General features: G+C 44.4%; 1 protein-coding gene across 1 annotated transcript; it reads left to right on the top strand.

Moving 5' to 3' along the window:
- The first annotated feature begins 6,125 nt into the window (after positions 1-6,125).
- On the top strand, positions 6,126-23,323 carry LOC120047488 (serine/threonine-protein phosphatase 2A 55 kDa regulatory subunit B gamma isoform). The gene is made up of 9 exons (XM_038993021.1): positions 6,126-6,198; positions 12,505-12,602; positions 12,791-12,956; positions 13,406-13,518; positions 16,206-16,383; positions 18,272-18,436; positions 19,072-19,241; positions 22,796-22,887; positions 23,044-23,323. The coding sequence occupies exons 1-9, from the start codon at positions 6,126-6,128 to the stop codon at positions 23,321-23,323; spliced, it is 1,335 nt and encodes a 444-aa protein (XP_038848949.1).
- Positions 23,324-24,856: the final 1,533 nt, after the last annotated feature.

Raw genomic sequence — 24,856 nt, 5'->3', positions numbered from 1 at the left:
GGTGGGACTTCCTATGGGTTAGGTAGGATCACATAATTCTATCCAGTTCACCAGGAGGGATCAGCCAATTAATTATACTCATGAGCAAACATTCCATATCTACAGGCGGCAGTAAATTGCCAACCTTGACTTTATACCGTTTCAAGCAACACACTTCAGGTGGCAGTATGCACCCTTTCAGTTTGTTTGCCAACTTATAAAAATATTAGAAGAAAATGTACTACTTTAAAATGGAGATGGCCTCAATGGTGCTGTCCGTGCTCCCACAGATGCCGTAATGTCACAGATACAATGATGCAATGTCTATCTAAGTCTATGGTTCATTGAAACATTACATTATCTGACCCCCCCCCCCCCCCCCCCCCCCCCCCCCCCCCCCAATGGAGCTCTCCCCTCCCCCAAGGTCACCAGGCTCTCTCTGGGGTTGAACTTTTCCATTACAGACCTCCGACCCACTGCATTGTGTTCCATTAAAGACCACTGACCCAAGCCTTTAGTGTTATAGTGTTATACCAATCTCTCAGCCCACAAATAGACCACATAGAGAGAAAGGGAGAGGGAACATGTACAGGAAGCACTATCTATGGTGTGTGTATCAATGGAACACTATCAATCAGTGTTGGATATTTGTGTACACTGGGTGTGAGTTAGGTCCACGGGTGATGTGTGTGTACACTGAGAGGGAGGATCATCTTGTCATCCGTGTTTGTGTTTGTGGGGACTAGAAAGAGTGGAATCAGACAGAGACACAGATAGATTTAGGGCGTAAAATAGCTTTGCTCTGTGTGCGTATATGACTATGAGTGTATGTGTTAAGGGAAGGGTCACAAAGGCTTTGCTGTGTTTTCTGTTTATATATTTTGGTGTATTTAATCCCCTTTCAGCCCCTGTGAGCATAAGCAGCTTTGCACCCAGGGAGAGGAAACAAATTAACATTTAATCAGACAGATTGTGTGGTTGTGTGTGTGTTGGGAATGACATCACCCAAGTATTATCAGACATTTGTATGACCTAAATGGGGTGGCTTTCAGTGTCAATGAACTTCAGAATGTGGGAATGTCCTTAATTGTAAATGTAATGTCAATTTCCGTTGTTATTGATATATTTCGACTAGGGATCTAACTATAATGCCATGTTTTCATTGATGTTGCATTTCATTTTAGGCCTATGTCTTCTCTGTCTCGGGCTGCTTGTTACATTTTCCAGATAACTATTCCGTTGCCTCTCCCCTGCCCAAGGTTCCATTCCATCACAATCTCCACTTGGGAGTAAAATTATCCACCCCTCAAAAATGTCAGATGGAAGCAATTTTTTATTTTTATTATCTCTCCTCTGATGTGTATGTGTTTGTTGGGTGTCTGTGTACCGTACACACATTCCTGTATGTGTGTGTGTGTGTGTGTGTGTGTGTGTGTGTGTGTGTGTGTGTGTGTGTGTGTGTGTGTGTGTGTGTGTGTGTGTGTGTGTGTGTGTGTGTGTGTGTGTGGGTAATTGTACGTGTGTGTGTGACTTAACAGTGGGGGTTAGGGGTTTAGTGTCGCGTAAGGCTGCTCATAATCTACTCTAACGTCTGGTCCCCAGGGGCCATATATTCATTTAGGTTGCCATTACTGACGGTACTGAATCCTGCTTTAGGAGATTACAGTGCTGTCTGTAGCTGAAGGCAGTGCGTTTTTCCATCTACCAGATTATACTCAAGCACTCACTTGATGTGCTAACAGTGTTAGCGGATGCTGGTTTAAAACGTTCATCTCTGGCGTTTATCTTGTAAGCCCTTTTGTGTCTGTGGAAATGTGGATTTTGACACTGTTTTGAATCCCGAACCATTGGAGATCATTTGCTATCACTGCATTGTATGTAGAGCATTCTAGATCTGGTCACACTTTATTTGGGTAGTCTGGGCAGTCTGCTAAAGATGCTCTACAGATGGTCCTACTATCAACAAACTATCTGTTGATAAAGTAACTGCTTGCTAAGGGAAGGACTGGGAGACAGGAGGATTAGAGGAAGAGTCGGTGAACAGACTGGTGTTGGAACCAGTCCAGAGGAACACTGGCAAAGTTCAAACCTCAACTGTCAGACGTAAATATCAACATGAATCCACTGTTCTTACGAAATAAATAGAAGATATGATGGGATGGGATGACTTGATGGTGAACTGTTGTTTCATGAATCACTGATGATTCATTAGAATCTCATGTGGCAAAAAAAACATTTATTTATAGACACTTAGTCTACAGATTCTGATTAACCCCAATTTGTATTATTTACAGTGCTTGCTGGACAAATTAACTTTGTCACAGAAAGCACACAGCATGATAATAGGGCTAGCACTATTATCATGGACACCAAACGATCCAATCAGAGAGCCTGATGCTTGTGAGCGACTGTCTGTTCCTAGTGACCCCGGTGCTCTTCCCTTTCCCCTCCTCCAACCCCCACTCTGGAACACTCTGCTCTGCTCAGATACATAGTTGCCTAGCAACCCGCAGAGGGAGGAGCCACTCTGAAAACATAGGAACTCGAGAACACCGGGAGAATGAACTCCCACTCCATCCCGGCATCCCTCTTCCCAAACGAAAATTGGATGCAAATTCACTCTAATTCCATCTATGTTTTTCCCAAAGGGGGAATACACTACACACCAACCTAGTCAGTCCGGTCTCACCCCTTTCATACACACTTGGTCGATGTTAGACATTTTTCTAAATCCCATAGACATCCTGTAATTTATTCTATATGCAATTCTATGATAAATCCACAGTTGTTTGCAGATAGTGCTAGAATGCTCAAGATATTTAGATTATAGATCTAGGGTAACACTTTATTTGGATAGTCTGTAGAGCATCTACAGATAACCTATCTACAAACTATCAGTAAAATTTAAATGAACTATCTACTAACCCTAACCTTAACCTGTATCATAACCTTAAACTTACCCCTTACCCTAACCTTAACCCTTATTCTAAACCTAACCCTAACCTTAACCTTCGGGAGGATGTGCCCCGTAGTTTGGGACACCTTGGCTGCATCTCAATGGTCTTGCTCTATAGGTCTATGTCTTCATTGTAGTTTTACAGAAATGTTTAATACGTCCTATTTACACACTTTATTCGAATATTTATGAAATGCATATTGTTATATTTGGTAGTACTTCTTTGTTTTTCCTTCGCCTCCAACCCCTTTCGATGCGTGGAACGGATGTGGGTGGGGCTAGGTCTACATAAGGGTGCTAACTTAAAAAAACTCACAAAAGCTCTGACGAAGGCCGTGAGGCCGATACGTAAAGCTTATTAAAGATCAGTGATACTATCAAGAGCAGTGTGCGGTTTCCTTTTTCCTGCATCTCAATGGTCTAAAATGTCTGACTAGCCCTTGTCTCCTTCCCTTAATCTGTACTGACATGAACGAACTGGATAGGTGGAAGTGAATTCCCGGTAGGTATAGTCCCACTGTGTTGCTGTCACCTTCTCTGCCTTTGCAGATCAGTGCAGATGAAGGGGAGAGGAGGCGTGGAGAGGAAGCCACATTAGACTATTGAGATACGCCCGGTGCCTTGGGTCCAACCTAGTGGCTCTGCATTCCAGCATCGCCAAGGCAACAGGCTCAGTCTGTGGCCAAGCCTTCACGGCTGAGTGGCGGCGGCACCGCGGGATACGAGCCCAGGGTCTGTCCCTCTCATCTGCACACATGCAGGGTCAGGGATGGCAGCCCGTGAAGGACACTGCGCTGGAGCGGATGATGATGGAGCGGATGATGATGGCGCTGGACTGTGGTGTGTGGGTAAGATGTTAAAAGGTGTGTTTGTGTATATATACAATACCAGTCAAAGTCTGGACACAGCTACTCATTCAAGGGTTTTTCTTTATTTTACTATTTTCTACATTGTAGAATAATAGTGAAGACATCAAAACTATGAAATAACACATATGGAATAATGTAGTAACCAAAAAAGTGTTAAACAAATCAAAATATATTTTATATTTGAGATTCTTTAAAGAAAACACCCTTTGCCTTGATGACAGCTTTGCACACTCTTGACATTCTTTCAACCAGCTTCACCTGGAATGCTTTTCCAACAGTTTTGAAGGAGTTCCCACATATGCTGAGCACTTGTTGGCTGCTTTTCCTTCACTCTGCGTTCCAACTCCATTTGTTTAACACTTTTTGGTTTCTACATGATTCCATATGTGTTATTTCATAGTTTTGATGTCTTCACTATTTTTCTACAATGTAAACATTTTTAAAAATAAAGAAAAATCCTTGAATGAGTAGGTGTGTCCAAACTTTTGACTGGTACTGTATGTGTGTGTGTGTGTTTGAGATGATCAATTCTATTTTTTAGGGATATGTTGAGAATGTTTAAGTGGGATGGCAAGACTATACGGTAGTGGGTTAACGTAAGATAATAGTTTCATGGGATTTGTAGGGAGCTGTGGGCTGTATTGGTTGTGGGGGTTGTAGCTGTGTTTATTGGTTGTGAAAGCTGATGAATGGGGGTTAGAGCTGATAAACAGGCCTTATATTCTCCACTGGGGATTAAAACCTGATGGCAGTCGTCCAGAAGTGGAGATGGCACCAACTGTCTCTGGCACTTCCATGCTCTCTGCCCCCTCCTCCTCTTGTCTTTCGCCCTCCATCCCCATCTCACTCCCTCTTTACTCTCCTTGATCCCCATTTCTGTCTCTCACACCCCAATGAAAAAATGATAAAAATTGCAAGATTTCTGTGTGTTATAGTTTGTAATATTGATGCATTTTGACTAGGGATCTAACTATAATGCCATATTTTCATTGATGTTGCATTTCGATTTTTGGCCTATGTCTTCTCTGTCTCTGGCTGCTTGTTACATTTTCCAGATAACTATTCCGTTGCCTCTCCCCTGCCCAAGGTTCCATTCCATCACAATCTCTGGCACTTCCATGCTCTCTGCCCCCCCCCCCGTGTCTTTCACCCTCCATCCTCATCTCACTCCCCCTTTCTTCTCCTCGATCCCCATTTCTGTCTCTCACACCCCAATGAAAAAATGATGTATTTTGCAAGATTTATGTGTGTTATAGTTTGTAATATTGTGCGTGCTTGTTAATGGAAAATAGTGTAGTCAATGCTCCAGGTAAATCCTCCAGTCACTGTTGTGCTTCACGTCTGCTGTATTTCATTCACTGCTAGCTGAACTGGTACAGCATTCCTTACTCTTTTCTCATCTCTCTTCCTCCATCCCCCCCGTTTCCCCTCTGCCTCTCTCTCTCTCTCATCCATCCCCCACTATCTCTCTCCCTCCTCTCTCTTTCTCCCATCCACCCCCCACGCTCTCTGTCTCTCTCTCTATCCCTCTTGTCTCTAATCACCTGCAGTCAGTGGTCATGCATATCGCAGCTCGTCTCTGATTGGCTGAGCTGGTAGGAGTCTATTCTGATGTGTCACACACGTACCACAACAGCAGGATAGAACCTCCCTCCCTCCCTCCCTCCCTCCCTCCCTCCCTCCCTCCCTCCCTCCCTCCCTCCCTCCCTCCCTCCCTCTCTCTCTTTCTACATCTCTTTCCCTCACACACACGCACTCTCACACTCACACATACGCCAAAGCTGACACTGCAGCAGAAAAACAGGCCGGCAGGATTTCTCCCCGGCTGTAGCGTAGCGTCAGAGAGGGACTCCATTGGCTGAGAGAGAGAAGGACGGTCTTCGTGGTTGCTCTGTCGAGGAGTACCCGACCAGAGGCAACGGGCTGTGTGTGTGTGTTAATGTGTTAGGTCCGTGTGTGTGTGAGCACCGCAGCAGGAGCAGCAGCACTGCAGATGCTGACTGAGTCCGGGGCTCGGCTCAACGCCTCATCCTCCCCTCCCCCCTTGGAGCATCGACGTGGAAAAGAAGATCCATCGCTCTCAACCTCTGTGTGTGTGTCAGTGAACGTGTGTGTGGGTGTTAGTGCAAGAGCAGAGCTGGTGTGTCATCCACTGCTCTGCCAGCGTATCCGTGTCGTCGGCCCTCTCCCTGTCCCAGAATGCTTCGCTCTGCGCCCCTATGCTGAGGCGGCGTTGGGCAGTATGGGCGCTGCGCTGGCCGGGACCCCCCCCACGGATCTAAGCTGCCCCCCCGGGACGGGCGCACACCGCACCCCTGCTGATGGGCGAGGACACTGACACCACCCGAACGCTCAACCACGGCTTCCTCCGAGACCACAACTATGTGACTGAAGGTAATTACATTTTCTATTTATTTATTTAACTAGGTCAGTTAAGAACAAATTCTTATTTACATTGACGGCCTACCAGGGAACAGTGGGTTAACTTCCTTGTTCAGGTGCAGAACGACATATTTTTTACCTTGTCAGCTCAGAGATTCGATCCATTAACCTTTCGGTTACTGGCCCAACGCTCTAACCACTAGGCTACCTGCCGTCCCAGATAAGAGAGAGGGGAAGGGTTCAGTGCGCGTGTGTGTGTATGTATGCGTGTGATCTAAATATTGTATGTTTTGTGTGTGTGTCTGTTCTACGACTGTTTATGTAAGTTTACGTGTGTGTGAGAGAATGATTTCTTTTTTGTTAATATAGGATGGATCTCTAATCTTTTATAAGAGGATTTATGATATTTCATACAAGTGAAAGTCACTCATAGTTACTATAGTAGACCTAAACAGGGCCTGGAGCACTTCTCTCTCTCTCTCTCTCTGCTCTTTTCTTTTGTACTAATCTCTTTAAAATACCCTTTTTTCCCCTCTATTCTCTCGTCCCTCTCTCCTGTCATCCCTCTCCATCCTTTAGCTCGGATCTCTCCTTTATTTCTCGTTCTCTCTCTCTCTCTCGTCCCTCTGTGGTTGTGTCAGTATGTGATACTGTTCAAGGCCACACCTTTACCGTCAGAGCTCTGAGTCTGTCTATGTGCGCGTGTACAGTATGTTTGTGTGTGCAGGTTGGGGACTGTTTGTATCTGTGCATTGTGCATACAGTACATGCATATCTGCAAGTGACTCATTTGTTTTTGGTCATTTTTGGTCAAAAATGAAAGCACACCAGACGTTTTTACTGAAATCTAACATTATTGTATTACATGCATCCAAGTCCCCTCTGACATGGTACATTTATAGGATATACACTAATAACACATTTAATACCGGTGAAAGTTTAGCTCTAAACCCCTACGCTCTCTCTCTCTCTCTCTCTCTCTCTCTCTCTCTCTCTCTCTCTCTCTCTCTCTCTCTCTCTCTCTCTCTCTCTCTCTCTCTCTCTCTCTCTCTCTCTCTCTCTCTCTCTCTCTCTCTCTCTCTCTCTCTCTCTCTCTCTCTCTCTCTCTCTCTCTCTCTCTCTCTCTCTCTCTCTCTCTCTCTCTCTCTCTCTCTCTCTCTCTCTCTCTCACACACACACTGGTTGTTGTTGAGTGTGCGTGGGCGAGCGGGCACCTGACCGTCGAGTGACGTGCGTCAGAACAGAGGAGGAAGTTGTCTGTGTTTCATCATGGTACCAGAGTTCAGGATTAATCTTCCAATATCCCTCTGTACTCCTGTTAATCTGAACTATACACTGCTAATCTGGCGGGAACACTGGGCTGTTTTCACACAGCAACATTGTTCAGCAGCATGACTCTGAGAGGCAGAGATTATAATTCCAGACTGTTAAGGGGTGGTGAGCCTTGCATGTCCCTGTCTAGATAATCCCATTACATCCTGTGTTTCTTTCTGCTGCTTATATAATTTCGCGTACACAGGACTGTGTGTGTGTTAGTGTGTATGAATGAACAATGTCTCATACAGGAGTGTGTGTGAGTGCGTGTAATACTACTGCCTCTGAAATACTTCTTTCTCTGTGTGTGAATGCATACTGAATACCGTACCTTGTCTTTAACGAGTGTGTGTGTGGAACGTGTTTTCCATTGAATGCACTCTGTCTTCCATACATCATCCATCCATCACCATGGAAACTGAACATGAAGATAAACACGGTGTGTTCGGAGTGGCCTTGGGTGACTGACAGGTTAGCCCCGCCCTCTAATAATAGCCAAATGAATTAATCAAATCACAGCCAGTCCCTGATTATTCACAGAGAATCGCTGATGAGCAGAAGTACAGGCCTACGTGACTCCTACCCAGACAAAGAGGTGCAATGTATTAGCGGGACCATTCACCTAGTCCTCAAGCATACATCGTAGTATTTGCATACTATGATGGTAACATAGTATGTCGCTGAAAATCTTCAAGAGAAGATAGTTTTATAGAATATCTACTATGGCGTTTTAGTATCTTAGGAGTGTAGACATGAGTGTAGAAACACAGGAATAAACAGATCCCATAGTCCCAGGAGGATTAGGATGTTGTATGTCCCGGAATACAATATGCTTCAGCATCATCCCCCTCCTCATCCACCCGACTCCATCTCTCCACTTCCCCCAGTCTCCCTCCCATCTAACCCTCTTTCGTCTATTCCTCCACCCCCTCTCCATTCTTCTCCTGATGTTACTCATTACATAGGCTAGTGATGAACAATTAACAGAACCATATTCATCCCTATTTAATAACTTTTTGTCTGTGTCTGTGTTTTTGTGTGTGCCTCTCTCTCTCTGTGTGTGTGTGTGTGTGTGTGTGTGCAGGGCTCTACATTTTTTTATTTTATTTGTAGTGGTGTTTGTGTTTTTCTGTCTGTTACTGTATATACAGTATGTGTTTGTGTGTATGTCTATCTTTTAGTGTGTGTGTTTGCTGTACGTGTGTGTATGTATGTGCACACACAGCAGTGTATCTGTAGCAATGTCAGGATCGAGGCCTCTCCAGTCTCCAGGGATTTTCTGCCCTAGGCGCAAAGAGGGGAGGATATTTAACCCCCTCACACTTTCCCCCTGTCCCACTCCCCCTCTCTCCCCTCTCCTGCCCTATAGAGTTTTTCTCTCTCCCTGTACAGCACTCTCCTCTCCTGTCCTTTGGCTGAGGGTGCCAGGACAGTGGCGGTAGGATGGCGAAACAGACATGTTAATGATAATAATATCACCAATGATCACAAGACCATGACAACGTGCATGATTTGTTTGAATCAGTCACTACAGTACTAACAATGTCACCATTACTTTCATAGTAGTGCAGATGAAGGAAAGTGGACACTTTAAGTGGACACCACAAGTCAACCTCCCTCCCTCCCTCCCTCCCTCCCTCCCTCCCTCCCTCCCTCCCTCCCTCCCTCCCTCCCTCCCTCCCTGTGTAATCCCTTTGGATGGTTCTGATGCAGTGTAATGGAGACCCTACTGCCCCCTTCTTGCAGGGCTGCTCGTGGCTTTTGCCTGAAGAGCCCCGCCCCGCCAGGCCCCGCCTCCTCCCCTCTCCCGGACTCCTCCCCCAGGATGTTGAACCCCATCCAGGTCCTGTGCTCCGACATCACTTCCCTCTCTCTGGAGCCCGAGCCGTTTGCCTCTTACACTGAAGGTGTGTTTATACTGTATACCGTATAAATGAATGACCAATGAATCACTTATTCAGATACATCGAGACCCAGAGCACTGTGTGTGTGTGTGTGCGTGCGTGCGTGCTTGTGTGCGTAAGTCTATATGTCTGTCTGTGTGTGTCTTTGTGTGAGTGCGTGTACGAGGGACTGTCTATTTGTCCATCTGTGTGAATATATGTGGGACTGTTTGTGTCGAGTGTGTGACTGTGTGTCTGTCTCTGTGTGCATCTGTCTCTGTGAGTGTATGTATCTCAGCGTGTGTGTGTGTGTGTGCATGTCATTGATTTCCTGAAATAGAGTTTGACCAGACGAACTCCAGTCTCACAGAGGACGTGTCTTTTCCTACACTCATTATCTCTGGAGTCAATGCTGTAGGGCAGAGGACGATCCCTGCACAGACCTATCCATCCATTCCTCACGGGGATATTAGATAATAGACAGTATATGATGGATTATGAGACGCGTATCTATGGATAATATGGATTCGGTATAGATACGGTATAGTTTTGACATAGAATCTAATCCTTGACATGTATAGGGGCTATATGAGTATGTACTGTAGATATATGACATATCAGAGCTCTCCTCTCTCTCTCTCCTCTCTCTGGTGCTCATAGATTGTTTCCAAAACCAAGCATCTCCCTCTTTATTTTGGAGGGCGATGGAGTGTATGTGGACAGACATGTACAAACACACAGCCCCGCCCACACACACACGTCCCCTGCTGGGTGTCGGGTTTGGTATTATTAGTTTGACCATGCTGTTAAGAGAGTGGTATTGGCAGTGATGTTTACCCAGACCAGAGATTGCTATAATTGGAACAGTAGGACGCCTCATCCTCCCCTCGTTCTCCCTCCCCCCAAAAACGGACTACCTGCCCTCCTTATCGACCCTTCAGCACTTTGTGTCCGTGTTGGTGTGTGCGTCACAGTGTGTGCATTGGTGCTTATGTGTTGGTGTGTGAAAGGTATCTTACGATTTGGTTCTGGGGGCTGAGAATAGTGTGGGTAGGACACGTGTGTGTTTATGTGTTAGTTTTGTGAAGGACATGTTCATTAGCGTGTACGTTTGTATGTAACTGAGGAGGCTGGTGGGAGGAGCTATACCACATATTTGACACCGTTCCAATCATCCCAGCCATTACAATGACCCCGTCCTCCTATACCTCTTCCCACCAGCCCCCACTGGTATGTCTGTGTGTGTGCGGGGACCATACATGCTGGTGTATATGCTCAGAGTGTAGTTAGGTGATGAGTCAGTCAGCAAGGCCACTGTACCAGTGTTCTGGATCTCTGGTCGGTGGGTCCTGATGGTAATTGAATGGGAGACCAGGCCTGCTACGACACCACAGGACACATCCACTCAGCTTCCCACTGCGCCACAGAGCCGTGATATGGACTCTGCAGGGTCTCTGCACGGGGAGGGAATCTCTGCTTGGACCAACAGTACTGCTGCGGTACACTTCCATAGTGTCGGTGATGTGTGTCGCAGTAGTGAGAGAAAGTGCTCCAAATTCCATTTAGCTACTGTATGTCTGCTCTCTGGTGATGCTTAGATGAGCTCGATGTGCGTGTGCTCGGAGAAACTGTACGTGCCGTGTGTGAGCGCGTGTGCGTGCCTTGATGTGTGTGCTCTGAGATATATGGGTGTGAGAGCAACTGCGTATGTACTGTGAGGTCTGGGTGTCCTCTGTGTGTGTGTGTGTGTGTGTGTGTGTGTGTGTGTGTGTGTGTGTGTGTGTGTGTGTGTGTGTGTGTGTGTGTGTGTGTGTGTGTGTGTGTGTGTGTGTGTGTGTGTGGAGCCGGCCCGTGCAGTGAGTTGCTGCGACGGCGCTCCAGATTTAATTTGGGCTGTTTGTGGGCTAGGCACGGCAGGCCCATTATGTCCCCCAGATTGATGATTCCTGCTTCCCCTGCTACTGTCTTCCTCTCCTACCGGGCTGCTGCTGCTGCTAGAGCCAGACCACTTCAGCCTGTTGCCATGGCAACCCCATGCACGAGCAATACCCCCCACCCCTCCACTCCCTTGTGCACACACACACACACACACACAAACACGCAAACGCACGCACATTGCCTGACAAACAGTGGAGCAGAGAGAGCGAGAGAGAGAGAGGGAGCGAGCGAGAGAGACAGAGTGAGAGAGAGAATTATTTTCATCACAGCAGTTCCGTTATTATTATCAGTACTATGATTTATAGACACTTTACTAATGGTTAATGGTTTATACACAGTTTATAAGCAGACCTCCTAATTCAAATGACCTATTATCAATAGAACCAGTTAGGATGTGCGCACCCTCAGCGGGGTCGGCTACAACCGGATGCATCCCTTTTCTTTAGGGGAAATGGAACGCGAGCCTGACTTCGGCTTTTGGGCGTTAACAAGGGCGACACTCCGTCTTAACTCCTCCTCCACATTCACTGGATTGGTTGAACAGTGTAGAAGACAACCTCTCCCGACAGTTTTTTCTCTCTCTCGTCAGGCCATTCAAATTGAATCAGGCTTTCCACTGACGGTGAATACCACTGTAATCGAATGTAAGATTGAATCAGTCAGCGGTAAGTAAGAGATGCTTTCTGACAGGAAGGTCCCTGTCTGCTACAACAGGCCTTCTCCTCCTCAGACTGGCCTGTCGTGTCTCTGAAAGACACTGGGAGGGTTAGCAGAGTTCGGAGGGTTAGGAGAGTTCATGTAGAAACATTCACTCTTCACTCACCGTTGTTCACTGTTCAGTTTGTAGCTGGGCATCAGTGTTGTCGCAGGACGTCAGAAGCAAGCTTAGATAATAACACCTGTGTCTGATGTGAGATTTTCTGTGTGTGGGTGTATATTTGTGTGTGGGTGGGTTTAGTTAAATGTTCATTGTTATTAATTTATGTTAATTTATGTCGTTACTTGCTGCATTGTTGGGCGATGCTGCTTACAGTGCCAGCTGACAATGAACAATTCATTATTCATTATGGTGAATGTTTATCTTCGTTCTGTTTGCTTATAGCTACTCTTTCTCTCCCTTCTCCATTCTCCCTCCCTCCCTCCCTCCCATCTCTCTCCCTCCCTCTCTCTTTGCCGTCTGCAGCTGACATCATCTCCACTGTAGAGTTCAACCACACTGGAGAGCTCCTGGCCACAGGGGATAAGGGGGGGCGAGTGGTCATCTTCCAGAGGGAACCTGAGGTAGGTACACGCACACACACCCACCCACGCAGACCTGGCACTGGGTGTGTTCATTCGGGGTTCGGGTCAGTTTTAAGCGACTTCGTGAAATAACCACAGTTCCGATTGAATTGACTCCAGCACTACACTACACGTGTGTGTGTGTGTGTTGGATCTAACTCTCTCTTTCTCTCTGTATCGTGCTGCAGTGTAAGACAGAGCCGTACTCCCAGGGCGAGTATAATGTCTACAGCACATTCCAGAGCCACGAGCCGGAGTTTGATTACCTTAAGAGTCTGGAGATCGAGGAGAAGATCAACAAGATACGATGGCTGCCTCAGCAGAACGCCGCCCACTTCCTCCTTTCCACCAATGGTGAGGGACCTCTGCCTTAACACCAGGAAGCTATTAGAATGTTAGTGTAATAACATGGCAATATCATTTGCAATCATCAATACATTGTCAATGTAATTCCCATATGACCTGCTTCATACACTGGTAGATGCACTCATGCACCACTCATGGTCTACATTGAATCTACCTATCCCTCTAGCTTTTTAACTGACCACAGATGAGATGATTTGAAACATATGATAGTTGATTGCCGTGTCTGTCTCTCAGAGGAGATGGTTTGAGGCATATGATTGGTGAATTATCCCGTCTGTCAGACAAGGCTGTTTGAGGCATATACTAGGTTCATTGTGCTGTCGATCTCTCAGATAAGATGTCTGAGGCATATGATTGGCTGATTGCCCTGTCTGTCTCTTAGATAAGGGTATTGAAGTTGTATGATTGGTGTATTGTGCTGTCTGCCTGTCTATCAGATAAGACCATTAAGCTATGGAAGGTGAGTGAGCGGGACAAGAGGCCTGAAGGCTACAACCTGAAGGATGAGGAGGGCAGGATAAAGGACCTCTCCACTGTCACCTCACTACAGGTAGACACATTTTATTTTCTCAGCCTTCTATCTATCTATCTATCTATCTATCTATCTATCTATCTATCTATCTATCTATCTATCTATCTATCTATCTATCTATCTATCTATCTATCTATCTATCTATCTATCTATCTATCTATCTATCTATCTATCTATCTATCTTATCGTTATCATGTCACCCTAGATGTTTTTTTTCTTTCTTTCTTTCTTTCTTTCTTTCTTTCTTTCTTTCTTTCTTTCTTTCTTTCTTTCTTTCTTTCTTTCTTTCTTTCTTTCTTTCTTTCTTTCTTTCTTTCTTTCTTTCTTTCTTTCTTTCTTTCTTTCTTTCTTTCTTTCTTTCTTTCTCTTCCCAATGTTTCTACAGTGCCTTGCAAAAATATTCACCCCCTTGGTGTTTTTCCTATTTTGTTGCATTACAACCTGTAATTTAAATATATTTTTATTTGGATTTCATGTAATGGAAATACACAAAATAGTCCAAATTGGTGAAGTGAAACGGAAAAAATTACTTGTTTAAAAAAAAAAAAAAGGAAAAGTGGTGGTGTTTATGTATTCACCCCCTTTTCTATGAAGCCCCTAAATAAGATCTGGTGCAACCAATTACATTCAGAAGTCACATAAAAAGTTAAATAAAGTCCACCTGGGTGCAATCTAAGTGTCATATGATCTGTCACATGATCTCAGTATATATACACCTGTTCTGAAAGGCCCCAGAGTCTGCAACACCACTAAGCAAGGGGCACCACCAAGCAAGCGGCACTATGAAGACCAAGGAGCTCCCAAACATGTCAGGGACAAAGTTGTGGAGAAGTACAGATCAGGGTCGGGTTATAAAAAAATATCGGAAACTTTTAACATCCCACCGAGCCCCATTAAATCCATTATTAAAACATGGAAAGAATATGGCACCACAACAAACCTGCCAAGAGAGGGCCGCCCACCAAAACTCACAGACCAGGCAAAGAGGGCATTAATCAGAGAGGCAACAAAGAGACCAAAGATAACCCTGAAGGAGTTGCAAAGCTCCACAGCGGAGATTGGAGTATCTGTCCATATGACCACTTTAAGCCGTACACTCCACAGAGCTGGGTTTTACGGAAGAGTGGCCAGAAAAAAATAAGCAAACATGTTTGGTTCTCGCCAAAAGGCATGTGGGAGACTCCCCAAACATATGGAAGAAGGTACTCTGGTCAGATGAGACAAAAATGTAGCTTTTTGGCCATCAAGGAAAACGCTATGTCTGGCGCGAACCCAACAACTCTCATCACCCTGAGAACACCATCCATGATGCTGCCACCACCATGCTGTGGGGATGTTTTTCATCGGCAGGGACTGGGAAACTGGTCAGAATTGAAGGAATGATGGATGGCGCTAAATACAGGGAAATTCTTGAGAGAAAACTGTTTCAGTCTTCCAGAGATTTGAGACTGGGACGGAGGTTCACCTTCCAGCAGGACAATGACACTAAGCATACTGCTAAAGCAACACTTGAGTGGTTTAAGAGGAAACATTTAAATGTCTTGGAATGGCCTAGTCAAAGCCCAGGCCTCAATCTAATTGAGAATCTGTGGTATGACTTAAAGATTGCTGTACACCAGCGGAGCCCATCCATCTTGAAGGAGCTGGAGCAGTTTTGCCTTGAAGAATGGGCAAAAATCCCAGTGGCTAGATGTGTCAAGCTTATAAAGACATACCCCAAGAGACTTGCAGCTGTAATTGCTGCAAAAGGTGGCTCTACAAAGTATTGACTTTGGGGGATTGAATAGTTATGCAAGCTCAAGTTCTCTATTTTTTCATCTTATTTCTTGTTTATTTCACAATAAAAAATATTTTGCGTGGTGGTAGGCTTGTTGTGTAAATCAAATGATACAAACCCCCCAAAATCTATTTTAATTCCAGGTTGTAAGGCAACAAAATAGGAAAAAGGCCAAGGGGGTGAATACTTTCGCAAGCCACTGTATGTTCTGTATCTATGTTATGCCTGTGTTACATGCACACACACACACACGCATACACACACAAACACAGACATGTACGCACACACACACACTCACTCACACACGCACGCACGCGTTCTAGGTCGGACAGCATAAGTAGGTCAGTGGTGCGTTTATAAAAGTGGGCCATTGGCACAAGGTTTATGTATGTTTGTCTGCTTGGCAACAGTAAATACTGCCAGCTGTTATGGCCAGAGAAAATAACAGACTATTGTTTTCTCCACAAGTGATAATATCACATTTTTACAGGTATTCCTAATGTTTATATCTCTGTGGTTTTCCATTTGTGATCTCTTTAAAGATACAGTTATTTCGAAGCTCCCATTTTGGACAAATCTTGATTCTATGAATGTAAAACCTTATTTGATCTCATAATTTTGAGTCTACTCACCACATAGTACATTTCTCTGTGTTTTGTGACTGTATCTTCTGTGTTGTGTTTTCAGACTGTATCTTCTGTGTTGTGTTTTCAGACTGTATCTTCTGTGTTGTGTTTTCTGACTGTATCTTCTGTGTTGTGTTTTCAGACTGTATCTTCTGTGTTGTGTTTTCTGACTGTATCTTCTGTGTTGTGTTTTCAGACTGTATCTTCTGTGTTGTGTTTTCAGACTGTATCTTCTGTGTTGTGTTTTCTGACTGTATCGCCTGTGTTGTGTTTTCTGACTGTATCTTCTGTACTCTGTCTAGGTGCCGGTGTTGAAGCCCATGGATCTGATGGTGGAGGTCAGTCCTCGGCGTGTGTTTGCCAACGCTCACACCTACCACGTCAACTCCATCTCCGTCAACTCCGACCACGAGACCTACATGTCAGCTGACGACCTGAGGATCAACCTCTGGCATCTGGGCATCACCGACCGCAGCTTCAGTATCCTTTAGATCAGTCAATTGATCAACACACACACACACACACACGCACACGCACACACACACGCACACACAAATGAACCTACTCACATATAGACACAGATTCCAACCGAACACACACAGTGACGTGGGGGAGGGGAATGGTTGCCGAGGAGTGAAAATGCAGCTTAATAAATTATTAAAACTGTTCCATGAATATTTCACTCCTTTTCTGGATTATAATGCGGCTGAATAGAACACACACACACTCCTCGCCCCAGACAGGATTTGCGTTGTTACAATTCAGATACATTTGGGATTATCCTCCCACTACCCCTAGAGGTGTGTATATGTATAATAGTATATGCATTGATATCAGTGTGTTTTCGCATATAATTTTGAATATGTACTGCATGTACAGTACCAGTCAAAAGTTTTAGAACACCTACTCATTCAAGGGTTTTTCTTTATTCTTACTCTTTTCTACATTGTAGAATAATAGTGAAGACATCAAAACTATGAAATAACACATAAGGAATCATGTAGTAACCAAAAAACGTGTTAAACAAATCAAAATATATTTTAGATGTTAAATTCTTCAAAGTAACCACCATTTGCCTTGATGACATCTTTGCACACTCTTGGCATTCTCTCAACCACCTTTACCTGGAATGCTTTTTCAACAGTCCTGAAGGAGTTCCCACATATGCTGAGCACTTGTTGGCTGCTTTTCCTTCACTCTGCAGTCCAACTCATCCCAAACCATCTCAATTGGGTTGAGGTCAGGTGACTGTGGAGGCCAGGTCATCTGATGCAGTACTCCGTCACTCTTTTTCTTGGTCAAATAGCCCTTACACAGCCTGGAGGTGTGTTGGGTCATTGTCCTGTTGATAAACAAATTATAGTCCCACTAAGCGCAAACCAGATGGGATGGCGTATCGCTGCAGAATGCTGTGGTAGCCATGCTGGTTAAGTGTGCCTTGATGTTTTTTACGACTGCACTTGAAGAAACTTTCAAAGTTCTTGAAACTTTCCGGATTGATTGACCTAATGATGGACTGTTGTTTCTCTTTGCTTATTTGAGCTGTTCTTGCCATAATATGGACTTGGTCTTTTACCACATAGGGCTATCTTCTGTATACCACCCCTACCTTGTCACAGCACAACAGATTGGCTCAAAAGCATTAAGAAGGAAAGAAATTCCACAAATTAACTTTTATTAACAAGGCAGACCTGTTAATTGAAATGCATTCCAGGTGACTATCTCATGAAGCTGGTTGAGAGAAAGCCAAGAGTGTGCAAAGCTTTCATCAAGGCAAAGGGTGGCTACTTTGAAGAATCTCAAATATAAAATATATTTAGATTTGTTGAACAATTTTTTGGTTACTTTATGATTCCATATGTGTTATTCATAGAAAAAAGCAAGTATAAAGAAAAACAATTGAATGAGTAGATGTGTCCAAACTTTTGACGGGTACTGTATGTGTACTATGTTTTTAATCAAACACAAACACACAAACACACAAAATCAAAATATTATGTATGCTGTTTTATATTGTATATTATAAACTGGGTGTTTCGAGCCCTGAATGCTGATTGGCTGACAGCCGTGGTATATCAGAACGTATACCACGGGTATGACAAAACATTTATTTTACAGCTCTAAGTTGGTAGCCAGTTTATAATAGCAATAAGGCTCCTCGGGGTTTGTGGTATACGGCCAATATACCACGGCTAAGGGCCTGTATCCAGGCGCGTCGCGTTGCGGCATGAATAAGAACAGCCCTTAGCCGTGGTATATTGGCCATAAACCACACCCCCTCGTGCCTTATTGCTTAATTGTTTAATTACTATCATAATGTGTGTATATACAGTACTCTCTGCTGTAGTCCTGAACCCCTGTGCCCCAGACATCGTGGACATTAAGCCAGTGAACATGGAGGATCTGACAGAGGTGATAACAGCAGCAGAGTTCCACCCTCACCACTGTAACCTGTTGGTCTACAGCAGCAGTAAGGGAACTCTACGGCTCTGTGACATGAGAGAGGCCGCACTGTGTGACAAACACTCCAAACGTGAGTACTCACACACACAGACATAGACATACAGACAGACATAGCCTACCATCAGACATACACACACATTTTGTTCTTCTATCCCTTTGGGACCTAAAATTGATTTCCATTCAAAATGAACCCAAACCCGTAACGCAAACACTAAACCTAACTCCTAGCCCTAAACCTAACCACTAACCCTTACCCTAAACCTAACCACTAACCCTTACCCTAAACCTAACCACTAACCCTTACCCTAAACCTAACCACTAACCCTTACCCTAAACCTAACCACTAACCCTTACCCTAAACCTAACCACTAACCCTTACCCTAAACCTAACCACTAACCCTTACCCTAAACCTAACCACTAACCCTTACCCTAAACCTAACCACTAAGCTTAAAATAGACTTCGACCTCATGGGAACATGGGAAATGTGGGAAATCCCCACAAGGATAGAAGAACCCACCCACCTACACACACACACACACACACACACACACACACACACACACACACACACACACACACACACACACACACACACACACACACACACACACACACACACACACACACACACACACACACTACCCCCGCCTCTACCCCCACCTCTACCTCCAAACACTCACCCCCCTCTCCTCTCCTCCTCTAGTGTTTGAGGAGCCGGAGGACCCCAGTAACCGCTCCTTCTTCTCGGAAATCATCTCGTCTGTGTCGGACGTCAAGTTCAGCCACAGCGGGCGCTACCTGCTGACCAGAGACTACCTCACCGCCAAGGTGTGGGACCTCAACATGGAGAACAAGCCCCTGGAGATATATCAAGTGAGGAGCCCAACTTCACTATCAGCACAAAGACATAGACAATATAGTATTACTATCACAGAGACATAGATAGGATACTATTACTATCACAGAGACAGTATACTATTACTATCACAGAGACATAAACAGTGTACTATTACTATCACAGAGACATAGACAGTATACTATTACTATCACAGAGACATAGACAGTACACTATTACTATCACAGAGACATAGACAGTATACTATTACTATCACAGAGACATAGACAGTACACTATTACTATCACAGAGACATAGACAGTGTACTATTACTATCACAGAGACATAGACAGTATACTATTACTATCACAGAGACATAGACAGTACACTATTACTATCACAGAGACATAGACAGTGTACTATTACTATCACAGAGACAGAATACTATTACTATCACAGAGACATAGACAGTACACTATTACTATCACAGAGACATAGACAGTGTACTATTACTATCACAGAGACAGAGACAGAGACAGTATACTATTACTATCACAGAGACATAAACAGTATACTATTACTATCACAGCGACATAAACAGTGTACTATTACTATCACAGAGACATAGACAGTACACTATTACTATCACAGAGACATAGACAGTGTACTATTACTATCACAGAGACATAGACAGTATACTATTACTATCACAGCGACATAAACAGTGTACTATTACTATCACAGAGACATAGACAGTATACTATTACTATCACAGCGACATAAACAGTGTACTATTACTATCACAGCGACATAAACAGTGTACTATTACTATCACAGCGACATAAACAGTGTACTATTACTATCACAGAGACATAGACAGTATACTATTACTATCACAGCGACATAAACAGTGTACTATTACTATCACAGAGACATAGACAGTACACTATTACTATCACAGAGACATAGACAGTGTACTATTACTATCACAGAGACAGAGACAGAGACAGTATACTATTACTATCACAGAGACATAAACAGTATACTATTACTATCACAGCGACATAAACAGTGTACTATTACTATCACAGAGACAGTATACTATTACTATCACAGAGACATAAACAGTGTACTATTACTATCACAGAGACATAGACAGTGTACTATTACTATCACAGAGACAGTATACTATTACTATCACAGAGACATAAACAGTGTACTATTACTATCACAGAGGCAGTATACTATTACTATCACAGAGACAGTATACTATTAATATCACAGAGACATAGACAGTATACTATTAGTATCACAGAGACAGTATACTATTACTATAGCATAGACATAGACAGTATACTATTACATGGACAGTATACTATTACTATAGCAGAGATATGGACAGTATACTATTACTATCAGCACAGATGCATTACCCTAACGTAACAGGCGTAACAGGCGTAAAATAAATGCCTGAAACTAGATCCCCTACATACTAGTCTTAATAACCCAGTGGGGGGTTCTTTTCTGCACTGTTCAACCAATCCAGTAAATGTGGAGGAGTTAAGATGGAGTGTCGCCTTGTTAACGTCCAAAAGCAGAAGTCACGTCACAGGCTCTCTTTCCAGAGACGTAGACAGTTTGTGTCCTACTACTATTAGCATATACAGTAAGCTATGCGAGTGTGCGTGCATTGTGCGAAGCAGACGTGGGTCAAATATGTATTGACATATTATTAGGATTGTGGAACTGTCGAATATGCCATACATTGATGTCAGTCGGGGGGGGATCTGTCTGAAAATGGAATCGATATTTTCGGAGCTCAAGTTGCTGGGCTCTCATATGCATGTGTGTGTAGTGTGTGTTACACATGTTTAGCCTCTGGGCCTGAATGACAATACCTCTATACATACATAGGGTCTTACTACCACTCCCTTTGCTGATAGCAACGTCATTGAGGAAAAGTTGTACTTACTATGACTGTGATATGTGGTTGTCTCGCCTAGTTCCCTTAAGATGAATGCACTAGCTAGTAAGTCAATCTGGATGAGAGCGTCTGCTAAATGACTAACATTGGAAATACACTGTGTATGTCACATCTGTATATGTTGTGTATGATACACGTGTTCCTGTATGTTCTGTGTGTGTTTAGCATGCTTAAGGGCATAATGAGTGCACATGATAAGTGTGTAGTGTGTATATAGGTGTGTGCGTGTTATGTGTGCCCGTGTAGTGTGTGTGCGTACGCGTGTGGCATGCTCTGCTGTGCAGTCAGGAGTGGGTGGTTAAGATGCGCTGGTGCTATTTATAGACAGGAGCTCCACTCATAAACTGCACTGGGAGAGGAGGGGGGATACCTTACTGAGACCTACCCATATCTGCAATGCAGCAAGGAGACAGAGAGAGAGGTGGGAGATGGGTGAGAATGAGGGACTCTCAAACTCTGTATTTCCTCATTTGGCTGTGTTTACTCATGTCATCCCTTCATTGAAATGAATTGAGAAAGGGAGGGGAGGGAGAGAGGATGAGGGGGAGGAAAGGGTAACAGACAGAAATACTAAAAGGTCAAAAAGGAAAGAAATTAGGGAGTGGAGAGGGGTGGGTTGTCAGGGGAGAGAACAGGCAATGTTCACTTTAACACAGCATATTTTCATTGGTCAGCGAGAACGGTATGGAAACAAACATGCCAATATGGTTTGATTTACAACCAAACTGTGACCATGGTTTGGTCGTAGAGGGATTGGCCATGAATTGAGCTTAGTATGTATAAAGATATCATTGTACATTTATTTCAGGCCCTTGCATCACCATGTACAGAGAGAGAGAGAGAGAGAGAGAGAGAGAGAGAGAGAGAGCGAGAGACAGGGAGAGAGACAGGGAGAGAGTGAGAGAGAGAGAGTGAGAGAGAGTGAGAGAGAGAGAGAGAGAGAGTGCGAGAGAGAGATAGAGAGTGAGAGAGAAAGAGAGAGAGAGAGAGAGAGAGAGAGAGAGAGAGAGAGGGAGAGAGAGAGAGAGAGAGAGAGAGAGGTAGACAGGGAGAGAGAGAGAGAGAGAGAGAGAGAGAGAGAGAGAGAGATAGACAGGGAGGGAGAGAGAGAGAGAGAGAGAGAGAGAGAGAGACAGAGAGAGAGAGAGAGACAGGGAGAGAGAGAGAGAGAGAGAGAGAGAGAGAGAGAGAGAGAGAGAGAGATAGACAGGGAGAGAGGGAGAGAGAGAGAGAGAGATAGACAGGGAGAGAGAGAGAGATAGATAGATAGGGAGAGAGAGAGAGAGAGAGAGAGAGAGACAGACAGACAGCGAGAGAGAGAGAGAGAGAGATAGACAGGGAGAGAGAGACAGAGAGAGAGAGAGAGAGAGAGAGAGAGAGAGAGAGAGAGAGAGAGAGAGAGAGAGAGAGAGAGAGAGAGAGAGAGACCCCTAAATGGATTAGATTACAATGTGGTTCAGTAGTTCTCCACATTCTCAGAATGAATATCCTGTGTTAACATTGGTCGACAGAGCTATGTCTGTGTGAGTACTATGCCGTGGATTCTGTGTCCGGTCTGTGTGGGCTGTGAACGGTGTCTTGATTAAATCTTGGTGTGTGTTCCTGCAGGTGCATGATTACCTCCGCAGCAAGCTGTGCTCCCTTTATGAGAACGACTGCATCTTCGACAAGTTTGAGTGTGCCTGGAACGGCTCAGACAGGTAGGCGAAGAGTGAGTGTGAGTGTGTGTGTGTGTGTGTTTTGCCCTTGCCGTTCTTACTACCCCTTTAATTGTTCAGGGAGTGAATGTGTGAGCACGGCAGAATTGGGCTTCTAGAGTCTTTTCTCTCTTTTCTCTCCATCCCCCTCTCTCCCAGTGTGATCATGACGGGGGCCTACAACAACTTCTTCCGGATGTTTGACCGGAACACAAAGCGTGACGTGACCCTGGAGGCGTCCAGGGAGAGCAGTAAGCCCCGGGCCGTTCTCAAGCCTCGCCGCGTCTGCCAGGGTGGGAAACGTCGCAAGGATGACATCAGCGTGGACAGCCTGGACTTCACCAAGAAGATCCTGCACACGGCCTGGCACCCCACGGAGAACATCATCGCCATCGCTGCCACCAACAACCTGTACATCTTCCAGGACAAATTCAACTAGGAGATGCACGGCCGAGAGAGGGAAAGCGCAGGAGGCTGGAGACACACATACACACACACACACACACTCTCTCCAGACGACAGGGCAATACTGTGGAGACACACTCCAGAGTGCTCACTCCCTGCCTTCCACACTTCCAACCAATGAAGTGTTTGAAGCCACCCCCCCCCCCCCGAAATACTGGATGGACCCGCCTTGCCCTAGGGCCAAACAGGGGGAGCTGAATTACCCAATGAGAATGATGTTGGTTTATGGTTTCTCTTAGTCTTAATCATGGATGTGTTGACTGTTGACCTCTGGATTGTGGCTGATCTGATTGTGTTTGTTTCGCTATTGGTCGTTTTTTCATTCCGAGGGATTGACCTCTTGGCAGGAGGAGCTTTTACATGTGTCTGTCTTTTTCTGTTCATCTGCCTCATCCTCTTCTTCCTCCTCCTCTTCTCTCCCTCTGTTTCTGTACATGTTTGTGCTCAGTCCAACCCCCTCTCCTACACTCTTAGAAGAAAGGGTTCCAAAAGGATTTTTCAGCTGTCCCCAGTGTCTCTTTTTTGGTTCAGCGTAGAATCCTTTTGGGTTTCACGTAGAACCCTCTGTGGAAAGGGTTCTGCATGAAAGCTAAAATGGCTATACCTGGAACCAAAAAAAGGTTATTCAAAGGGTTCTCCAATGGGGACAGCCAAAGAACCATTTTAGGTTCTAGAGTGTTTTTAAGAGTGTACAGTCTGACGGACTGATTTGATCCTTGACGTCGGTGTAAAAAAACCTTTGTGGTTCCTGGTGGTGACTATCGTGGAAACGGAAAGTTTGCTGGATGTTTCAAGTTTTATTATAGTTTTTCCAGTTAAAATCACCAATTCACATATTTTTGTAAATTCTCGTTAATGATGTTGATGGTAATATTGATGGTGATGACAATGACAGTTATTGGTATACGTATAACAGTGACATGTCACAGTTGGACTTGGGTTCCACTAGGCTGTCTGTCACAGCTTGGTGACATTTACTCCTTACGTTTCTGTTGATTGTGGACACTGCTGGGGATCTTGCCTGTGTCGTGTGCTACTTTGCAATGAAACACAATTAATGAAGCAAAAACAAAGTCCAACAATCAAGCAAAAAAATATGCTGCATGATGAACAAAAATGATGTGTTTATATACATTTACTGGCTGCCTTTCTAACCATAAACAGGCTGTAAAAAGGCTTCTGGAGCTCTGCCTCTACACAGCACTAGTTACCATAGACGACAACAATGAGCTCTCCTTTTGTTTGTGTTTACAAGACACAAAAAGCATGTTTAACAGTGTTCGGTTTTTACGGTGTACATTTGAAATGAAGCCGAACTTAAATCAGTTAAAAATTCAAGAAACTGAACCGGAGGAATTGGGAATGTTTTATCAGCGTTGTTATCTAGACCTTAAAAGGGGCTAATTGGCTCTGCGACATATTGATAAGAAACAAACCAGTCATCTGTAATGATGATGGTGTCCATGACAATGTGAGAGAGATTATTGCACTCTTCTCTCCAGCAATT

This window comes from Salvelinus namaycush, chromosome 5, assembly GCF_016432855.1.
Source record: "Salvelinus namaycush isolate Seneca chromosome 5, SaNama_1.0, whole genome shotgun sequence".
In the NCBI taxonomy this organism is placed as follows: domain Eukaryota; kingdom Metazoa; phylum Chordata; class Actinopteri; order Salmoniformes; family Salmonidae; genus Salvelinus; species Salvelinus namaycush.
Note: the sequence above shows the minus strand (reverse complement) of the source record. Positions and strands in the feature narration are given on the sequence as shown.